The following is a 17050-nucleotide window of genomic DNA, read 5'->3' on the forward strand; positions in this document are numbered from 1 at the left end:
GCTGAGGATTTTTCCTCTGCCTTGATACAGTGATTTTTTTATTCTCCTGCACCCTGGACTTAATATTGTGGTTTAAGTTTTATATACATTCATTTGAATGCACTTTCTATGCAAGCTGCACTTCAGCCACACCAAACATTGCTTTCTGTACTGAAACTTCTTCTCGTCGATGGGCGGGCAATGTCTTTTCAAAGAGACTGAAACTCTTGGTCATGTTAGCAGATATCTTGAGTGTTCTGATAATTGGGATACACTGATGTATTTAAAGTTCACCAAGTGCATCATTAATTCTCGTACTTACTTCCAGCATTAGATTGTCTATTTTAATACAGCCACACAACAGTTATGCTAGCCCTAATGAGATGTCACAGCTCAGGAAGCATGATGTTAGTATAGCAAAATGCAATTGTCTTTAATGCCCTAAATGTTCATTTTTATTCCTTGCAGACTGCCAAGTAAAGTAGGAGCTAGCTTTTGAAAAAAATGTCTTTTAAGCATTTGAATCTTTTCCTGCTTTTCCAGTGATGGTTGTCTTTAGCAATCCTTTTCAAATCCAAACATCAAGAGTTAGAGAGGTGACTGTATGTAGAAGGACCTTTTCATAGTCCTTGGCTGAATAAGGTTAGGTGGTTGGACCATCCAGAGCCTTGGCCTGAAATTTAACATGTTAGTGCTTTATTTCTTAGAGGAAGATATTAGAGTACGTTACCACCAGTCCCAAACAGTTGCATAAAATAACTCTGTTCCGTGTCAGTCAGGGAGTGGACGAATCTCTTGAAGCTGCTGTTTCTTGCTGTGTGGCATCACTTGGGGACGTGTTGTTGGTGCGAGCCATCGCTGTCAGTCAGTGTCCCAGTCTGTGCAGGTTGGGGTTTCTGTTCTGGTTTGTGCACTGCCGGTGTGTGCTGTTCCCTCTCTATTTCTGACTTACAGATTTATGATTTTTTTTTTTTTTGGCTTTAGGATCTAGCTGGGTCCTTCTTTTTATTTTATATAATTGCTTTATTTTTGATATATTAATATTTACTAGAAAAGCACATGGAAAGCTGATTATCATCCACATTGAATGGTATTTATTACCCTAAGATCTTATTAGCTTTGTGCCTATTTCAACTTGCTAGGACTGCTTCATGGGATTTTTTGCATTTCAGGTCTTGGTCTCTCACTAAGGTACTGTCCTGAAACATGAATGAAATTCTCCCCGGAGCCTGTAATCAGTCAAACAATTGCTGCTAAATGTCTTTGGGTGGTTCCTCAAGAATTGTCAGTGCAATTTTCAGCAATCCTCTCTAGTGGGATGATAAGTTGAGCAAGAAAGGAGGAGAAAAGAAAATTGATTAAAGCTAGTCTAGTTTAGACTCTAGTTTTGAAGCAACTAGAATTTTGCAATATTTTGTTGGCATTTACCTTATTTAAAGCCTTTTTTAAAAGACTGGGTCTGACTGGTTAATATTGAGGAATGCAGTGGTAGTCCTTGATTTAGTCTCCTCAAAACTGCGAATGCTCCTAGGTTCTTGGTTAATTTTGAAAGCCCTGTGCTAAGGTGATGCTGTGATATCTTCATTGTCACATCGAATCTTGCTAGCACTTAACTGTATGTGTGCACAATTCTGTTAGGCTCCCGTTTTACAGAACATCAGTGGTAAACTCTGCAGGTTCTCAGTATCACTTATATTCAGTTAGTAAGAGGAACTATTTCCTTCTGTACTTAACATACTGCAAAAAATTGATTTTGTCTTAGGAGCTAAACTCAGCTCTAGTGGAACGGGATCGAGCCATTTGTGAGAGGAATGAGTTGCTGGAAAAATATTGTCATGAAGTGAAGGACAAAGCCGAGGCTCAGAAGGAACTTGATCAAGCTTGCAAGGATATTGAGACAGTGAAGGAAGAAAGAGATGTTGCCAGGAAAGAGAGAACAGAAGCCATCATCCAGAGAGACCATCTACTAAGGGAATATTACCAAGCTCGTCAGGTACTGCGAGTTTCATAAACGTCTTTTCATCCTTAGCCTCAAAAAGTCAGTTATGTTCATGAGGTGTGTTAAAGGTCTGGTTGTATGTTGAGGCCAGAATAAAAACCTGGTGATAATGGGTCCCATTTAGAGGTAAGAGCCTTTTTGAGTATACTTACCCTGGCAGTGCAGGTTCTTTTTTTATTTTATTTTATTTTTTTTTAGTAAACATGCATTCAGACTTTAAAAGCATATGTTCAAAGAAGCACATTTTTACTCAAATTTGAAGTCATTATGAGGTTTATTTATGTAATTGAGGACAACCACACAGTTTTTGCAGGATCTTTGTGGTGGGCTGTAACCTTGTATTTGGCTCATGCTCCTCATACTGCATCCTCTGTGCATCTGTGTTGCTGTCATCTGTTTTGTTCAAAACAGCGAATGTCAAGTTAATTTGAGAAGAAACATAATTCTTACCTAAATTCAGCATTGTTTAAACAAAGGATTTTTTGGAAGTTTAGGAATTTTTGTAATTCTGACTCTGCTTCAGAAATCAGGGACTTGTGGGAGTCACGTGTCTGCTTTGTAAGCATATGTATCTCTCTCTCCCTGGGTAAATAACATATGTTAATGCAAGAAATCTGTACTATAACTGCTTGTAATAGAGTATGCTTAAATGTTTTTTTTATTGCTTTTCTCCTGTCTGCTGTGCAAAACAGGATGTAAGCATTTAATATGATGTCTAAAACACAAACTGCATGCTGATAATAGTTAGAAATGAGGATTATTTTTCATGTAGGTTGTGCTCCCACAACTTTGTGTGCCTTGTGAGTGAAACATTACAGCAGAGGGTTTTGTTTGTTGGTTACTTTTTTATCCAATGTTGCCATTTAAATGAGTTTTTGAGCAAATGGAAATTTTCATAAAAAAAAAAAAAGGAGAATTCAGTACTTCAGGTAGCAAACATATATCACAAAGGCTAATGTGCATACTGACCTGAAAATTGTGCTGAATATAGTCACCTAGTGGCTTTTTTTTTTTTTTTTTTTTTTTTTTTTTTTTAACTCCTAGATACAAGATTCTGCTACCCTAGACATAGAAAGAGCAAACAAAGAAATTGAAATGCTTCGGAAACAATACGAGGCCATGTCCCAAGAACTCAAGGAAGCTGTCCAGGAGGCAGAAGTAGCCAAGTGTAGGAGAGATTGGGCCTTTCAAGAGCGGGATAAGATTGTTGCAGAAAGAGAAAGTATAAGGTAAGCAAATGCTAGATGATATATGTGTCTACATGTGTGCACACCTGTGTGCAGTTAATATAATTGTAGAATTGGATGGATTTTGCTAGCACTTCTTTCAACTTGTTGGAACTTCCAGATTGGTTAAATCAAAGAGTGTATATATATTTGTTTTTAATGCTGAAGACATGGGATATGCATATGTTTTTTTAATGTTGAGGACACATCCCAAGACATTTTGTTTTTGTGCTTTCATCCTCATAACATGTCTCTGAAAAATACTACTTAAGAGCCTGCCAGCTCTATTTCATAAGAACAGTTTGTGCCTTCTTATTAGCTGTGATGTATTTAATTTCGATGTAGTCCTGCAAATAGCTCATACCTGTGTGTGGACCTTTGCATAAAATATCCAACATACTTGCTACTGGACAAAAGGAGGGTACAAAAATACTACGTGATTTTTTTTTTTTCTTCTAGCCTAAAGTGTAAGTAAAAATAAACTTTTGGAAATGGATGAGGAAAAAAGTTTTTTACCTTGACAAACTTGCTGTAAGACCTAGCATAAGTAATACTTTCCCTTGTTATCCTTATAAGTAAATAACAATTTAATTGTGTAACAATTACACAGCAGTGTCCAGAGATTACTTTAATTTGTTAATTAGGTGCTCCTACATCCTTACGTGGAAGCTGATCTTAGAAGGCAGAATTACTATTTTCCAGGTTAAAAGGAACTTTTTGCAATGAGTACTTTTTTTTTTTTTTTTTTTTTTTGAGAAGTCTTCTGAAACCGCTTCCCATTGCATCAGAAAGTGCCATGTGGTAAAATTGGTTTGTTACTTAGGTACAGTTTTAAGTAATTTTATCTTAACTTCTTTTAATTTTAAAGGACTTTGTGTGACAACTTAAGGAGGGAAAGAGACCGGGCTGTGAGTGACTTGGCTGAAGCTCTTCGCAATCTGGATGATATGAGAAAGCAGAAAAATGATGCTGTGCGTGAGCTGAAGGAGCTGAAGTATGTTATCGAAATGACCAAACTGCACATGGAATTAAGAAATCATCTGAAATTTTGCTCTGTTACCTGTGTCCATGAGTGAACCATGTGTCACTGGAGCTATGAGCAGCAGGCGTTCAGGATTTTGTGTATGGAAGCACCACTTATTATTTTTAGTTCTTACTTGAGCCCATGCACTGGGGAGATAACCTGATGTACTACAGGTTTTCAGTCAGATTAACAGCAACGTAGTTCATCCCCAAAATTTTCTCACTGTTTTATGAACATAAAGAATGTGTGCATCATACACAATCTTTATGGGTTGTGGAAGAGTTTTTGCTTTCAGTATTTATCATGCCCCACTTGTCCTGAATACACTCAAGCAGCTCATCTAAGGGTAAAATGCAAGTAAAATGTAGGTGAAACCTAGCTGTGCAATTTAAACATATAAAAAAAAAGTACGAAAAGATGTAAGAAGTTAGCACAATATTTAGAAATCAAGTCTATCTGAGAACCACCCAAGGATACTGGAAAGACAGAAGAATAGAGCAGCCTTGTATCACAGCCTGCGTTTTTAGTTGCAAAATAAAATATAAGGATCTCTGTGATAACATTACACTTTTATTTCAACATATTTAATATATAATTACATATGTTATATTCAACAGATTTGCTATTATACATAATTTTAGTAAAAAGGGTTAGTTATCAAGAGCTATTTTCTTTCCCAAGAGAGAAGATGGAGAATCAGTTGGAAAAGGAGGCCAGATTTCGTCAGTTAATGGCCCATAGTTCACACGACTCGGCCATAGATACGGATTCTCTGGAGTGGGAAACAGAAGTGGTAGAATTTGAAAAAGATAGAGTAAGTCCAAGATACTAACTCTCTCATCTTAAATATTGAATTGCCTTATAGTTAATTGTAATGCCCCAATACTACATATGATAAAAGTAGTACTGTTTAATCTGTGTAGTCTTAATTTTCTATTTCTGTTATGCTAGGAACCACAAACATATGTGAAGTAAGTTCCATATCATCTAGACATAATTCAAAAGAAAGCCTAAATCATTGCTGCACAGGTTTTTTTCCTTTTCTTAAGTATAAATAAAAGTAGATCGCTTGAGCTTACAAGTTGCCTGGGTCCATGTGCTATTAAAAATCTTTTCTTAAGTGTTGTTAACATTCAAATGATTCATCACAAAAATGGCAATGCTAAGGAAGCAGAAAGCTAAGACTGAGTGGAAAAGCTGACACTGGAGCTTAGTACTATGCCCTTATAGGCAAATCACTTAGTTCTGCATAAAATAGCCAAACTTTTTCGTAAATATATTTTTTCCTATTTTGGCTCCTCTTTTTGTTACCATAGTATAACATTTCTCCATTTGGTTTTCTTTTTCTTCATTGTAGCTTAGAAATCTGTAGTTCCCTACTTTGAATGCAAGCCTTGTACATGTTTCTACTTGATACTTTTGGTTGATACATCACACTGCTAATAATCTTTTGGGGCCATGTAGAACACAGGTGGTCTTCCAGATCCTCCTTCATTTATGAGATTTTCCACACACATGACAATTACTTGCTGACTTCTGAATGGCCAAGTTTGAAGTTTAATGCTCTCAGTTTAAATCTCTTATTACTGCAACAGCCGAGGTCGTCACTTCCTTTTTCTGACCCTCGGATCTCTGTTCAGGCCATCCAGCCAAACACATTGCTATGTCTTACTCTAAACTCATTATTGATTAGACTAAATTAAATAGGTGCTAATAGTGATTCATCAGGATTGCCACCTGTAATTTTTTTCCAGGATTACTATTTCAACAATTTTTTCATCTCTCTCTCTACACCTGTTCCTTTGTCTGTTTGTATTTTATACATTCCTATTTTCACCATTTTAACTGATAATCAGTACCTTCACATTTCCCTTATTTAGAAAAGTAGCTATTTCTACCATATGCTGTACCCTCAGTAAACAACATATTGCATCCAGATTGATTTTCCATTCATGGATGCTTATTTGGTTATTTTTTACTTGAAAGTTTGTTCTAAATGTTTGAGATAATGAAATCAAGGGCATAGACTTTAAGTCAATTAAATATGTTTTCCTCACTGAAAGGAACTTGCTGTTATCAAACTATACTGGTAATACTGTGCCAACTCTGATAGACCTGCAGAGAAATCCTTGTTGACATACTAGCACTTGAATTCCAGGATGAAGACTGAATCCACTAGATTTAAAACATTTTATTTTTGCCTCAGCTGACTGTTTATGCTCATATTCTACATAATCACTCAGCTCAAAGCTGAGCCAAGTGTGGCAGGTTTTTCCTATGAACTTTCTGCCTCTAAAGAGTATTTTAAAAATGTGGAATTGATTTTATTATTTTTTGGAACTTTATATCAGTTCTGTTTCTGTTAAATTTTCCTATTTTCCACATACTTCTCCTGCTTTTATCAGTCTTGTTTTGCATTCCCTCAAGAGTTTTTGCTATTCTGATTTTAAGGGGGTTATTCATCAAATCATGTCTAGAACTGTTCTTTAAAAGTATGATATCGTCCTATTACGAAAAAAGCTCCATTGGTTTTTTTTTTTGCCTGTTAGAATTTAAGCTCTGAGTACCATCTCCCTTCAGTACCCTGAGACTGTTCATCTAATTGCTTTTAAGGATAGTTGTTTTTGTGTGTAGAATTTAAAATTGAAAATAACAAGAAAATGTAAATGTGTAGTCACTTGGGCACAATTTCGTTTTTAACCAGCCTCTTTACAATGACCATCCCATTTACCAAAAGAAAGACTAAGTAGCATTTCCCAGTTTGGTTCAATGACTGATTTAAGGTGTTTACCCCTATTTTCATCCAGAATTATTTAGTTTGTGCCAGTATTAGCAGAACATAATTTCTGATCTATATTTAGCAGTTAGACCTCCATAATGTAGAGCTTTTATTTATCTCTGATCTCTAGCCGTATCAAGCTGAATTTTTTGTGAATGCATCACCAAGACACAATGCTGTTTTCTTACCTTTAAAGTTACTTGTTCTTTTCTCCCCGAGCAATGCCTGTTCTTTAGGACATGTCTGAGGTATTGTAGTTCTCTCGTTACACTGTAACATCCAATATCATGACTTAAAACAGGTTATGCATGTTGTCTTAACTCTCTCTCCCATTTCTGTTCTGTGAAGTTCTCCTTATGCATTATTTCAGCCTAAATCTGTGAGGGGGAAAAAAAAAATCTAATGGAATTGGGACTTTATAAAACACAAGAACTTACGTAGAACAGATACCACGTAAATGCAAGGGCATAGTCCAAGCATGCAGTAAGAACTCTTGCTAACAGACGGAGGCACAGTCGTGGCCATTGCAGTTTAATCACTTAATCATGTTTCTTAGGATGATATGGATTTGAAAGCGCTTGGTTTTGATGTGGCAGAAGGTGTGAATGAACCCTACCTCCCTGGAGACTGTGGCATCTTCGTGACCAAAGTAGACAAAGGAAGTATTGCTGATGGCCGATTAAGGTAGGGGGTAACTCGGGAGGCTATTTCTTCTACATGGTTGTAGTAAACTAAATGTGAACATAGGAAGTTTTTAGTGTTCCCATTTAAGTTCTGTTTCCTTACTGGCTACAGGTAGCTTTTTCATGTTGATTGGGAAATTGCCTTGGGAAGACTAGTATCTAGAAATGGTTCAGAAAGTTGATAGGGTTTGAAATGGTTCATATGGGTTTTGTTTTCTCTCTTTTTTTCCTTCAAACTTGAACCTTTTTTGCTTACATTCGTGATGTGAGGGTGACCTCATTTTGGGTAGGAAAGAGGAGGATAGTGTGTGGGATAATTTGAAAACAATTCCTGTTCTCAGTGTCAGTAGGAGTTTTTTAACCTCACCAATCTGTCACAATAGCCACTTTTAAATGAGCAGAGTAGTGATCAGTTAGTTGAGTGGGGTATACCTCTGCTAGAGAAGTGTAGACTAGGAGTCCTGTTTTTCACTTAGTGATTTCCTGCTTCTTCAGGAGTGGAGAAGTCCAGATAATTTAGGATTAGCATGTTGGGGTATTACCAGCGGTGTAGCATCCCTGTTGTGAAGAGCACATTTCCCGTGTCCAGGCACATATGGGCTTAACACTGACCTCTTTGTGTGTCTGCCAGAGTGAATGATTGGCTGCTGAAGATAAATGATGTGGATCTCACTAATAAGGATAAAAAGCAAGTAATAAAAGCTGTGCTAAATGGAGGAGGAGTTATTAATATGGTGGTTCGAAGAAGGAAGTCCTTAGGTGGGCGAGTGATAACACCTCTTCACATCAATGTTTCTGGACAGAAAGGTAATGGGAGTGAAGGCTGGTTATAAATGTTTCATGTTTGTCCAGTCAGAAATGGCATGGATATAAAGGTACATGTTCTGAGTTTGTTCAAATCTCACTTAAACCGATGCTACCTCATAAGATGGCATTTTCGTTAGCTGTTTTTAGTAGAATAAAAATGGTGGTGATAGATTTATTGCGTAAAGACAATATTTGTTTTGCATATTTACCTGTAGTTAGCCATTTGTCTGGAGTGTTTTGGTGCATCTAAAACCCTTTAGTCAGTCTGGGTCTATATTTTTATATTAAATTTCGGGATACTTGAAACTTATATTTTCTCTGTATCAATTTCTCATTTCTTCAGAAAGTTTTTCAGATATTAAGAAGCTGATTCACTTTGGTAGTTACATTTCTTTCTCATGCAGCCATGTCAGGTGTGTAACTATTTGAAAGTAACTTGTTTGAATTGCAGGAGTAAACTTGAATTTTGTCTATTTCAGATAGTGGAGTCAGTCTAGAAAATGGAGTATTTGTTGCTGCTGTTGTACCTGGAAGCCCAGCTGCCAAAGAGGGTTCCCTTAGTGTGGGAGATAGAATAATTGCTGTAAGTCTTAAGAATGCCTTTTGTAATTTCTTTGCTGCAAGTACTATCAAACATATTGCTGGTTAGAATTTCAGACTTTTCAGGCTTTTAAATATGATCATATGATCATCACAGGTGTCATCCTTCTGAGAAAGCTTTTTCCTATATGCATTTGTAACCTTAGCATCTGACTTATGTAATGCTGTGAAGGGAAGATAATTACTGTAGATGCAGTAATGCAGTATTCAGTGGAACAGAAGTATGATTAATAGCTATAGCTAGTAAAAATAACCATTATAGAAATAAACTTACTGTAACAAAGCTCTAGGAAGCAGAGATGCTCTTGAGGTGGACAGGGTAGTAGGATAGGGCAAGAGCAACCAAGCCTCATATTTAAACCTTGATTCAAATGGAGTGATAACTAGTGTTTTGGCTGTCTTAGAGATACCACCTTCACCTTAAGATGTTCTCCACTTTCTACCTTTGTTTTATGGATGTCCATTTTTGTGTCTGCGTTTATAGATCAATGGCATTGCACTGGATAATAAGTCACTAACTGAGTGTGAAGCTTTGCTGCGGAACTGTAGGGATTCCCTTACCCTGTCACTGATGAAGGTGAGTAGGAGAAGCTGAGGTTGCAGCATTTTCCTCAATTTATATAGAAATATTTGCAAAATGAAGAGAGCATTGCAATATATTACTATGGAAAAGTATCTGCTAAAAGCAACACTTTGTCTGGATGTGTTGCACTTGTCATGTACTTCATAGTTCTTTTGCAAAGGAAGACTATTTGCCATCTGATAGGAGATGAGATATCATGATTGCTTCTGTTTCTTTCCCATTTATCTCTTGGTTATATGAAATTTCTCCTAGCTTTGTCATTCGTTTCTACTGCACAACTCCAGCAGTTCTCTGCATGAAAAATTAAACTATCCTCCTGACTACACAAAGATTTGCTCTTGGGAGGGAGTTGCACAGAAAACTGGTCTCTGCCTGCAATGATAGTTAAGTGCAAGGTTCTCTCTCTCAAACTCATTGATACAAAAATGTTACTTGGGTTGGCTTGTTGAGGCTAGAAACGCATTTCATTTGGCTTGTCACAGGCTTAGTGACTAGTAATTCCAGCTTCAGGGAATTTACCTTTTGTCTTTTTGTCTTCTTAAAAATGCTTGAGGGAAAACAGGCACTGATGCATGGTTTTATTAGCATCACTTAGCAGTAACAGAAGTGGGATGCGGGTCCCTTTGCTGTCAGTTCTGTGCTCCTGCCACTGTGTGGAGTTGCTCTTCTGGAATTGTTTTGAAATGCTGCAGAAAGTGTTTCTCAGCTTCATTTTATCTAATGATCTGTGTCTTGAATCTGCAAGATTTTTATTAAGCTTTTTTCAACTCTATTTGTTTATATTAATGGATCTGTAAATCAAGGAGGTTAAGAACATGCCTTGTATGAAACAAAAATCTGACATGACAATATGGTAATCACATGTTTTACTTTGTTTTAGATTTTTCCACAAAGTTCATCTTGGAGTGGTCAAAATATATTTGAAAACCTGAAGGAATCAGAAAAAATATCCAACTGCAGAGTTCACACATCAGAGGTGCAAGCCCAAAATAAAAGAAACCTGAAGCTCAACAGCTCGACGCAGACTGACATTTTCAATCCAGACATCATGGATGGCAAAAAGGTCCAGAGTGATCAGGGCAGTGGGGCATTTTGTGATCACAAGCCTTTCCCTAACAACACATTACGAGCCGACTCTCGCAGGAATACGGTCCACAGTTGCCACAGTAATTCAGAACACAGCCTGAACTCCTTCAATCCCGAGACATACGGGGACCGAGGCTATGGAGTTGTTGACTTGGACAACAGGCGGCTCCCCTATGATCCTGCAGGAGCTGACTGTGTGATGGTGGAGACGGTGTTTGACAAAGGACATGGAGCTAAACATAGTGGTGGCACCTGGCCGAAAGTAGTGGTTAATATCTCAACAGCAGAAACGGAAAAGTTCTCTGTGTATAAAAAGCCAAAACAAAGGAAATCTATTTTTGACCCTGATACTTTCAAAAGACCACCAACTCCTCCCAAAGTGGAGTATCTTTCCCCTAATCAGGTGACAGGCCATTCACCTCAGCCGTCTAAAACTGAAGTGGCTTCCACTCCTCCAACTCCTCCTAAGAGAAGTGACTCTATCAAATTTAAGCATAAACAGCAGCCAAGTTCTGCCTCGGAGTCCACCGTAACAACTGGATCGCCGCCCGCCAGCCCAGCCCCTGCCCAAGCCCCAGTTTCCTTGGCACTTAAACAGGACTCTGCTACTCTCAAGGGGCGCAGTAGGAACCCTGGACATTATTATCGGGAGGAGGGAATTGACTGCCCTCATCTCTCTTCAAGGAAATCCTGTGAAGATGACATTGGCTTTCAAAGAGTTGAAGAGCCAGAGATAAAAAGACCAAGGCCAAAATCAGCTCCAGCTTTGAGGCATAAAATGACCCCTATGCCCATTCCAAATCCTGCGCTTCAGGTATAAGTTTGATATATTGAAGCATAAGGCCAGAATATTTTTAGAAGTGACTTCAAGCATAAAGCCAGGCATTTAAATATTTCATAAGTAACTCGTGGCTTTGAGTGCCCAGCTTTTTCCACAAAGGGAGAGGCTTGGCCCATTCTGAAAATCCAGGTCTCTTGAGATGCTACCCCAAACTGGGCAGCCAGGCAAGGTTGTCACTTTGCAGTATCGCAAAATACAAAAGCAATTCACAGAGCTGCAGTAGTAAATAGGTGGGGGGAGCCATCAAACAGAAGAATAGGGATCTGCTTTGTATCCATGTTTCAGATTTTAATGCTCCTTAATGAAGGCTCAAGGATATTTAAGACTGTCAAAAATGTAAAAAAAAAAATGGCAAGAGGCAGCTTCAAAAAAGCTGAAAATAGGACCTAATCTGATTTTAAAAAAATCAGATGGATTGCCTGACTCCTCTTATGGATTACTGGGGAAAGATATGCTGCTCACCCTCATGATCAATCTGCATGCCTGTATAGCTTTGTGAAGGTAACCTGGTATTCCCAGTGTGGTAGGTACATTACACTGTGTATAGAGACCGTAGGTGAGAATATGACTTGAAAGTGCTTTTTGGTATGAGAATGTGGTTTGAAATGCTCAGCTATGGCAAAATATGTGGATAAACCATGGCACTAGGAAGTCTGTGGGTTGTTTATTACTAGAGTAGGTTTCATTATGCAGTGTCTATGCAAGCTAATCTGCTCACCTGACAAAATAATATCCAGTGTCATAATAAATAGCATAGTTTCATACCCACCATGTCAGGTTTGCTCACCTAACAAATGTAATTTTCTCCCAGCTGAAATACTAAGCTTCAAAAAGGGTAATTTTTGCTTGAATATAATCACTTTTACAATAACTGTAATGTCATTTTTATTATGGGTCCGGATTATACCCCATGCTGCGCACTGGGTTTTAGAAGGAATACAGCACGCACAGCTGAAGTATAAATAATGTAGGATGTGGGGCCATGCTCTGCAGAATAAGAGAACAACAGACAAATTTTTAATACGAAGTGACTCTTAGGAAACAAGGAAAGAAGATAAGGTAGGTTGAAAATTGGCCTCGAGAGGAGGGATAGAAGTGATTAGCATTGTTGGAAGGTAAAGCAAAGGTGTAACAAGTGCTGTTATGTTAAGAGGTGGTCAGTCATCTGGAATGGATGATAGAAAGTTTGCAACTGCTTACCCTCCTAGCAGTTTGGGTTATTCTTTTTCCTCTACATCCCCATCTGTCTATAACTTCTGTATTTTTGTTTCTGTTTTTCTTTATGCGCAGAAGTTTACTCCAGCAAGCGAAGAGCATCTGTCTCCGGACGTACAGGAGTGGGCCCCGTATTCCCCGAAGCGCTCGGCCAGGCACAGTGATGGCTTTGTGCCCTCCTCCTTGTATGCTGGAGCCATGGCAGCAGGTGGGACGTGGTCGTTTGGGTGACAACATTTGGTGTGTCAGTGTGCTTCTCTTGGCTCAAGTCAAATACTTCTGATTTATGCTCTTTCCACTTACTTAGCACGTGCTTTCTTTTTTTTCTCATTTAGTGATAATAGAAAACGTATTAGTAGTTACTTCCTCCTGAGAAGTGACTGAAAATTTTATCTCATTCTTTGAACTCTTAATTGCATAATAACCTAATCAAGCCATACTATATAGACAGTATACTTGTATTTCTGAATATGTGAACAAGTTCTTGCTGTTTAAGTTGCAAAGAAATTGGCCAAGCACTTTTGCGTACTGAAGGGTAAATGTACTTAAATGAAAGGCTTGTATAAATAGTTTCATAAATAAACATTGTTATTTAAAGCCATAGGATATGCCTAGAAGCATGAGTATGTGAGTCAACAGAAAAATAAGAATAATTTTAGCTGCAGTCAATTCAAAGAGCAAATAGAATTTTGCTTTTCTGTCTTGATGTTTCAGAGAAGTTACAGAATTGTTGTTGCCGAATAGAAAAGTTGGAGACCAGAAGGCAGAGAAAGTCTTTTAGTTCCCAGTGCATTTGTTGATGCTCTGAGCAGCCTCATTTTTTTTGTAATCCAGGTTTACTTCGTTCCTGAGTTGTTACGAAATTATAGTCCAGCTTTTAAATGTGCATGCACTACTTAAATTATTAATGTGGTTCAATACCATTTATCTGCTGCTAATCTATATTTATAGATACATGTGCTTACATGTGGCTATACTGTAGTACATAATTATATAAAGTTGGATAACCATATTTATCTTCTATAACTTAGATTTACTCTAATAATGTTAACTGTTTCTTTTTTTATTACTTTTAAATAGGTACTGTACCAAGAAGCTTAGCACCATGCCCTGCAGTAACTGCTGTCATGAGAAATCCAATCTATACAGCCTGGAGCCATAGAGTCCACACCAACAATTGCCCATCAGTTGCCAGCCAAATATGCCATCAGCATCTGCATCCCAGGTGTCTTGAAATTTATATCACCTTAGGTTTTTGTTTTTAAAAGACATAAAGGTGAAATTGTTGCTGCTAGCTTATCCAGTGCCCAGTAACACACTGCTTTGTGTTGAGTCATGCTGTTTTGACCCAGGGTTCTCAATACTGTTATTACAGAGGTCAAGTGCCAGTTGCTTTCATGTCTTTCAGTGTTTGATAGTTTGGATTGCCTTCCTATTTTATTGGCTAGTGTAGGTAAAGAAGTTTTTGAATGAACTAGTTTTTTGTTGGGGTTCTTTTTCTTGCCAAAATAAGGGAAATCTTTCCCATTTTTAAGCACTTTATTCTCCTTTTTCTCACTTTTCTTAATTCATAAAGTGGTAGATTGATTAGGAAATATGATGGATAGGCTGCATTTGTTTTATTCAATAGTGCTTCCCCCCACCCCCCCTTTTTTTTTTTTTCCTCCTATTTACTGTTTGCTGATTGCCCAGTCATGACTGTTGCCACCTCCTTTGCTTTTAATGTAGTGCTCAGCATCAAGGTCGTCTAAGTCTGGACTTAAGTCATAAACACTCCAATGAATACTCTGAAAATTCACGTACACGAGCATCTCATGGTTCCAACTCACTACCATCCAGTGCAAGACTTGGTAGGTATATTTTCTGTTTCTTTCATGAGTTCTCCATGTCTGAGACATAATACGTGGAGAATTCCTTGTTTACATACATACTAGCACAGTCTAAAGGGCTTCCTCTGTTTCTTTGCTTAGTTTTATCTGGCTTCATTACAAAAGGTTTTGTTTGGGAGTAGCCAAGTTGAATTCAGTCTTTAGAATCTTTGAGATGCTGAGTGTGAGTGATGCAAAATTCTCCTTTCAATACCTGCTGTTGCTATAAAGATGAGGGTGTTTCTAAGGTTTCTTGAGATGGAGAGATGAATAGAAAGGCAATTGACTAGAATTGTTATAGACAATACTTACAATTATGAAGGCTTCTTCATAAATACATAAACCATTTTTAATGGTCATGAAAGAAGTAGAATCTAAATATGTTTTCTTGTTCAGTGTAGCTGATCTTAGTTACATCATCTTGCTGTAATACAGGTTCTTCAAGTAACTTGCAATACAGGACAGAACGAATCAAGATCCCTTTAACACCAAGATATCCAAGGTCCATCATGGGGTCTGACAGAGGTAAATCATTTCATAATACACTTGATTTGTGATGCTTTTAATATTGCCACTCCAAGGCCATTGTATTTGATGAATCCAGCTTCATCAAAATCTTAGGAACGATGGCTTCACAAAGGTTAGAAAATTTGCATTTTCCCTCAAAAAGGAGAAGAAAAAATTTATAATGAAAGCTGATTTCACACACCAGAAAAAAATCCGCAAAAAGTAGTTAGCATTGTTGTGTGTTGTACAGCTCTAATTTTCTTCTGGAATGATATCTTAAATTTTTAACAGTGAAATGGACTGCACTTTTTAATTGTTTAACTATATATTATTTTTCCATATTATTGCGGTCTGGTTTATAAATTATGTTTTAAAATACAATGAAACTATATTAGTACTTCACAGTAACATTGCAATTGGTATGGAGTTGTGGAACCTAAAATTTGATTACAGTAGGTCTCCTACATTTAGTTATCCAAGTTAGGTGGACAGTCTCCCTAAACTCCCTGTGCAGTGACAGAGTAAAAGATATCATTAGTAGTTCTTTTTGGATGCCAAACATATATGGTGCATCTCTCATTATGTGTCATAACTCCCCAAAATGTAAGAGCTGCAGGATACTCACAACTGATTGATTTTTTTTTCTAGGCTCCTTGTCACACTCAGAATGTAGCAGTCCCAGCCTGATAACTCCTCCTCAGTCACCTCTAAACTTGGAAACATCTTCCTTTGCCAGCAGCCAATCTCAGAACTCCCTTTCCACATTACCTAGGATTTCTATTAGCCCAGTTTCTGTTGGAGAACGTAGAAAAGATAGGTAAGGTCCCCATATTCTTTAATATAAATGTATCTGATGAAGTGTTGTGTAATTATGTATGGATGGAGGGACTCTAAACAGTTGGTTTTAGTGACAAAAATCTGAGAGAGATGTATTCTTAATGATATTTTATTCTTTTAACAAAATGTGTAGGAGATGTGGATTTTTTTCCTTGAGAACCTTATGAGTTTTGAGTTTAGACAACTAAGGAATTCCTAAGGGTTTTATGTTTTCCCATTACATTAATGGCTACGTGAAATCCAAGTGCTCTAGACTGGAGTACTTCCTTTCAGTTGAGTTACCTCAGATGCTTATTTTTATTAGGCTTGTTTGGTACTCTATTAAAACAAGCATAACAAAGATGTAGTAACCTCTGGTAGCCGATGATCACTTGCCTTACTATCGTTAAGTGCCTGTTCTAGCCACTGTGCCTTGACTCAATTTAGCTGGATAATAGGAATAAAATGAAAGCATAACTGTGTAGGAGGCGTGTGTACATACGTATAGACCAGTTTTATGGCTGTGACTAATCTCTTTGGCTCTGGGGACCACTGTTAGCAGTGACCTTAAGTACACAGATGTTCGCAGAATATGATTTTTTTTGTTTGTTTGTTTTCAGTTCAGTATCTTGGTGTTTTAATGACTTCTTGTATCTCATGATTCAGATCTTCAAGATAATATCGCTTATGGTATCAGTCTTGGTTATTGGGTTTGATGTATCATAATCTGGATAGGCTGTATACATGGAACGGTTGCATGAACTTGTACTAGACACAAAATTCTGAATCAGGCGTTTTACTCCAATGCCACATGCAATTCTAGTAGTGTAAAGAAACCATGATGTGTTGGAGTCATTACATTTGTGTGGCCTTGAAAAGCCTTCTGTATTTCCTGATATATGTAAAGGGACTTAATATTCTGAATATCTGACCATAAAAATGCGAAAGATAAATTAATAAGGATATTCTGTACTCCAAGTTTGCTTTTTCATAAAATGTTACGTGAACCTTCTGTCTTGTTTAAACAATTGGTAACA

At 37.5% G+C, this 17050-nt stretch overlaps 1 protein-coding gene across 1 annotated transcript in view; it reads left to right on the forward strand.

The window, feature by feature from the left end:
- Positions 1–17050, forward strand: part of DLG5 (discs large MAGUK scaffold protein 5) — a 95483-nt gene that overhangs the window by 62041 nt on the left and 16392 nt on the right. The window contains 14 exon segments of the mRNA XM_088526446.1: positions 1742–1972; positions 3023–3207; positions 4073–4198; positions 4910–5042; positions 7564–7691; positions 8322–8497; positions 8977–9080; positions 9582–9674; positions 10561–11586; positions 12898–13030; positions 13903–14047; positions 14551–14672; positions 15126–15215; positions 15846–16014. Of these exon segments, the coding sequence (XP_088382572.1) occupies positions 1742–1972; positions 3023–3207; positions 4073–4198; positions 4910–5042; positions 7564–7691; positions 8322–8497; positions 8977–9080; positions 9582–9674; positions 10561–11586; positions 12898–13030; positions 13903–14047; positions 14551–14672; positions 15126–15215; positions 15846–16014 (2861 nt within the window).

This window comes from Tinamus guttatus, unplaced genomic scaffold (assembly GCF_059628265.1).
Source record: "Tinamus guttatus ecotype Peru unplaced genomic scaffold, ASM5962826v1 Tinamus_guttatus_pri_ptg000246l, whole genome shotgun sequence".
Taxonomy (NCBI): Eukaryota; Metazoa; Chordata; class Aves; order Tinamiformes; family Tinamidae; genus Tinamus; species Tinamus guttatus.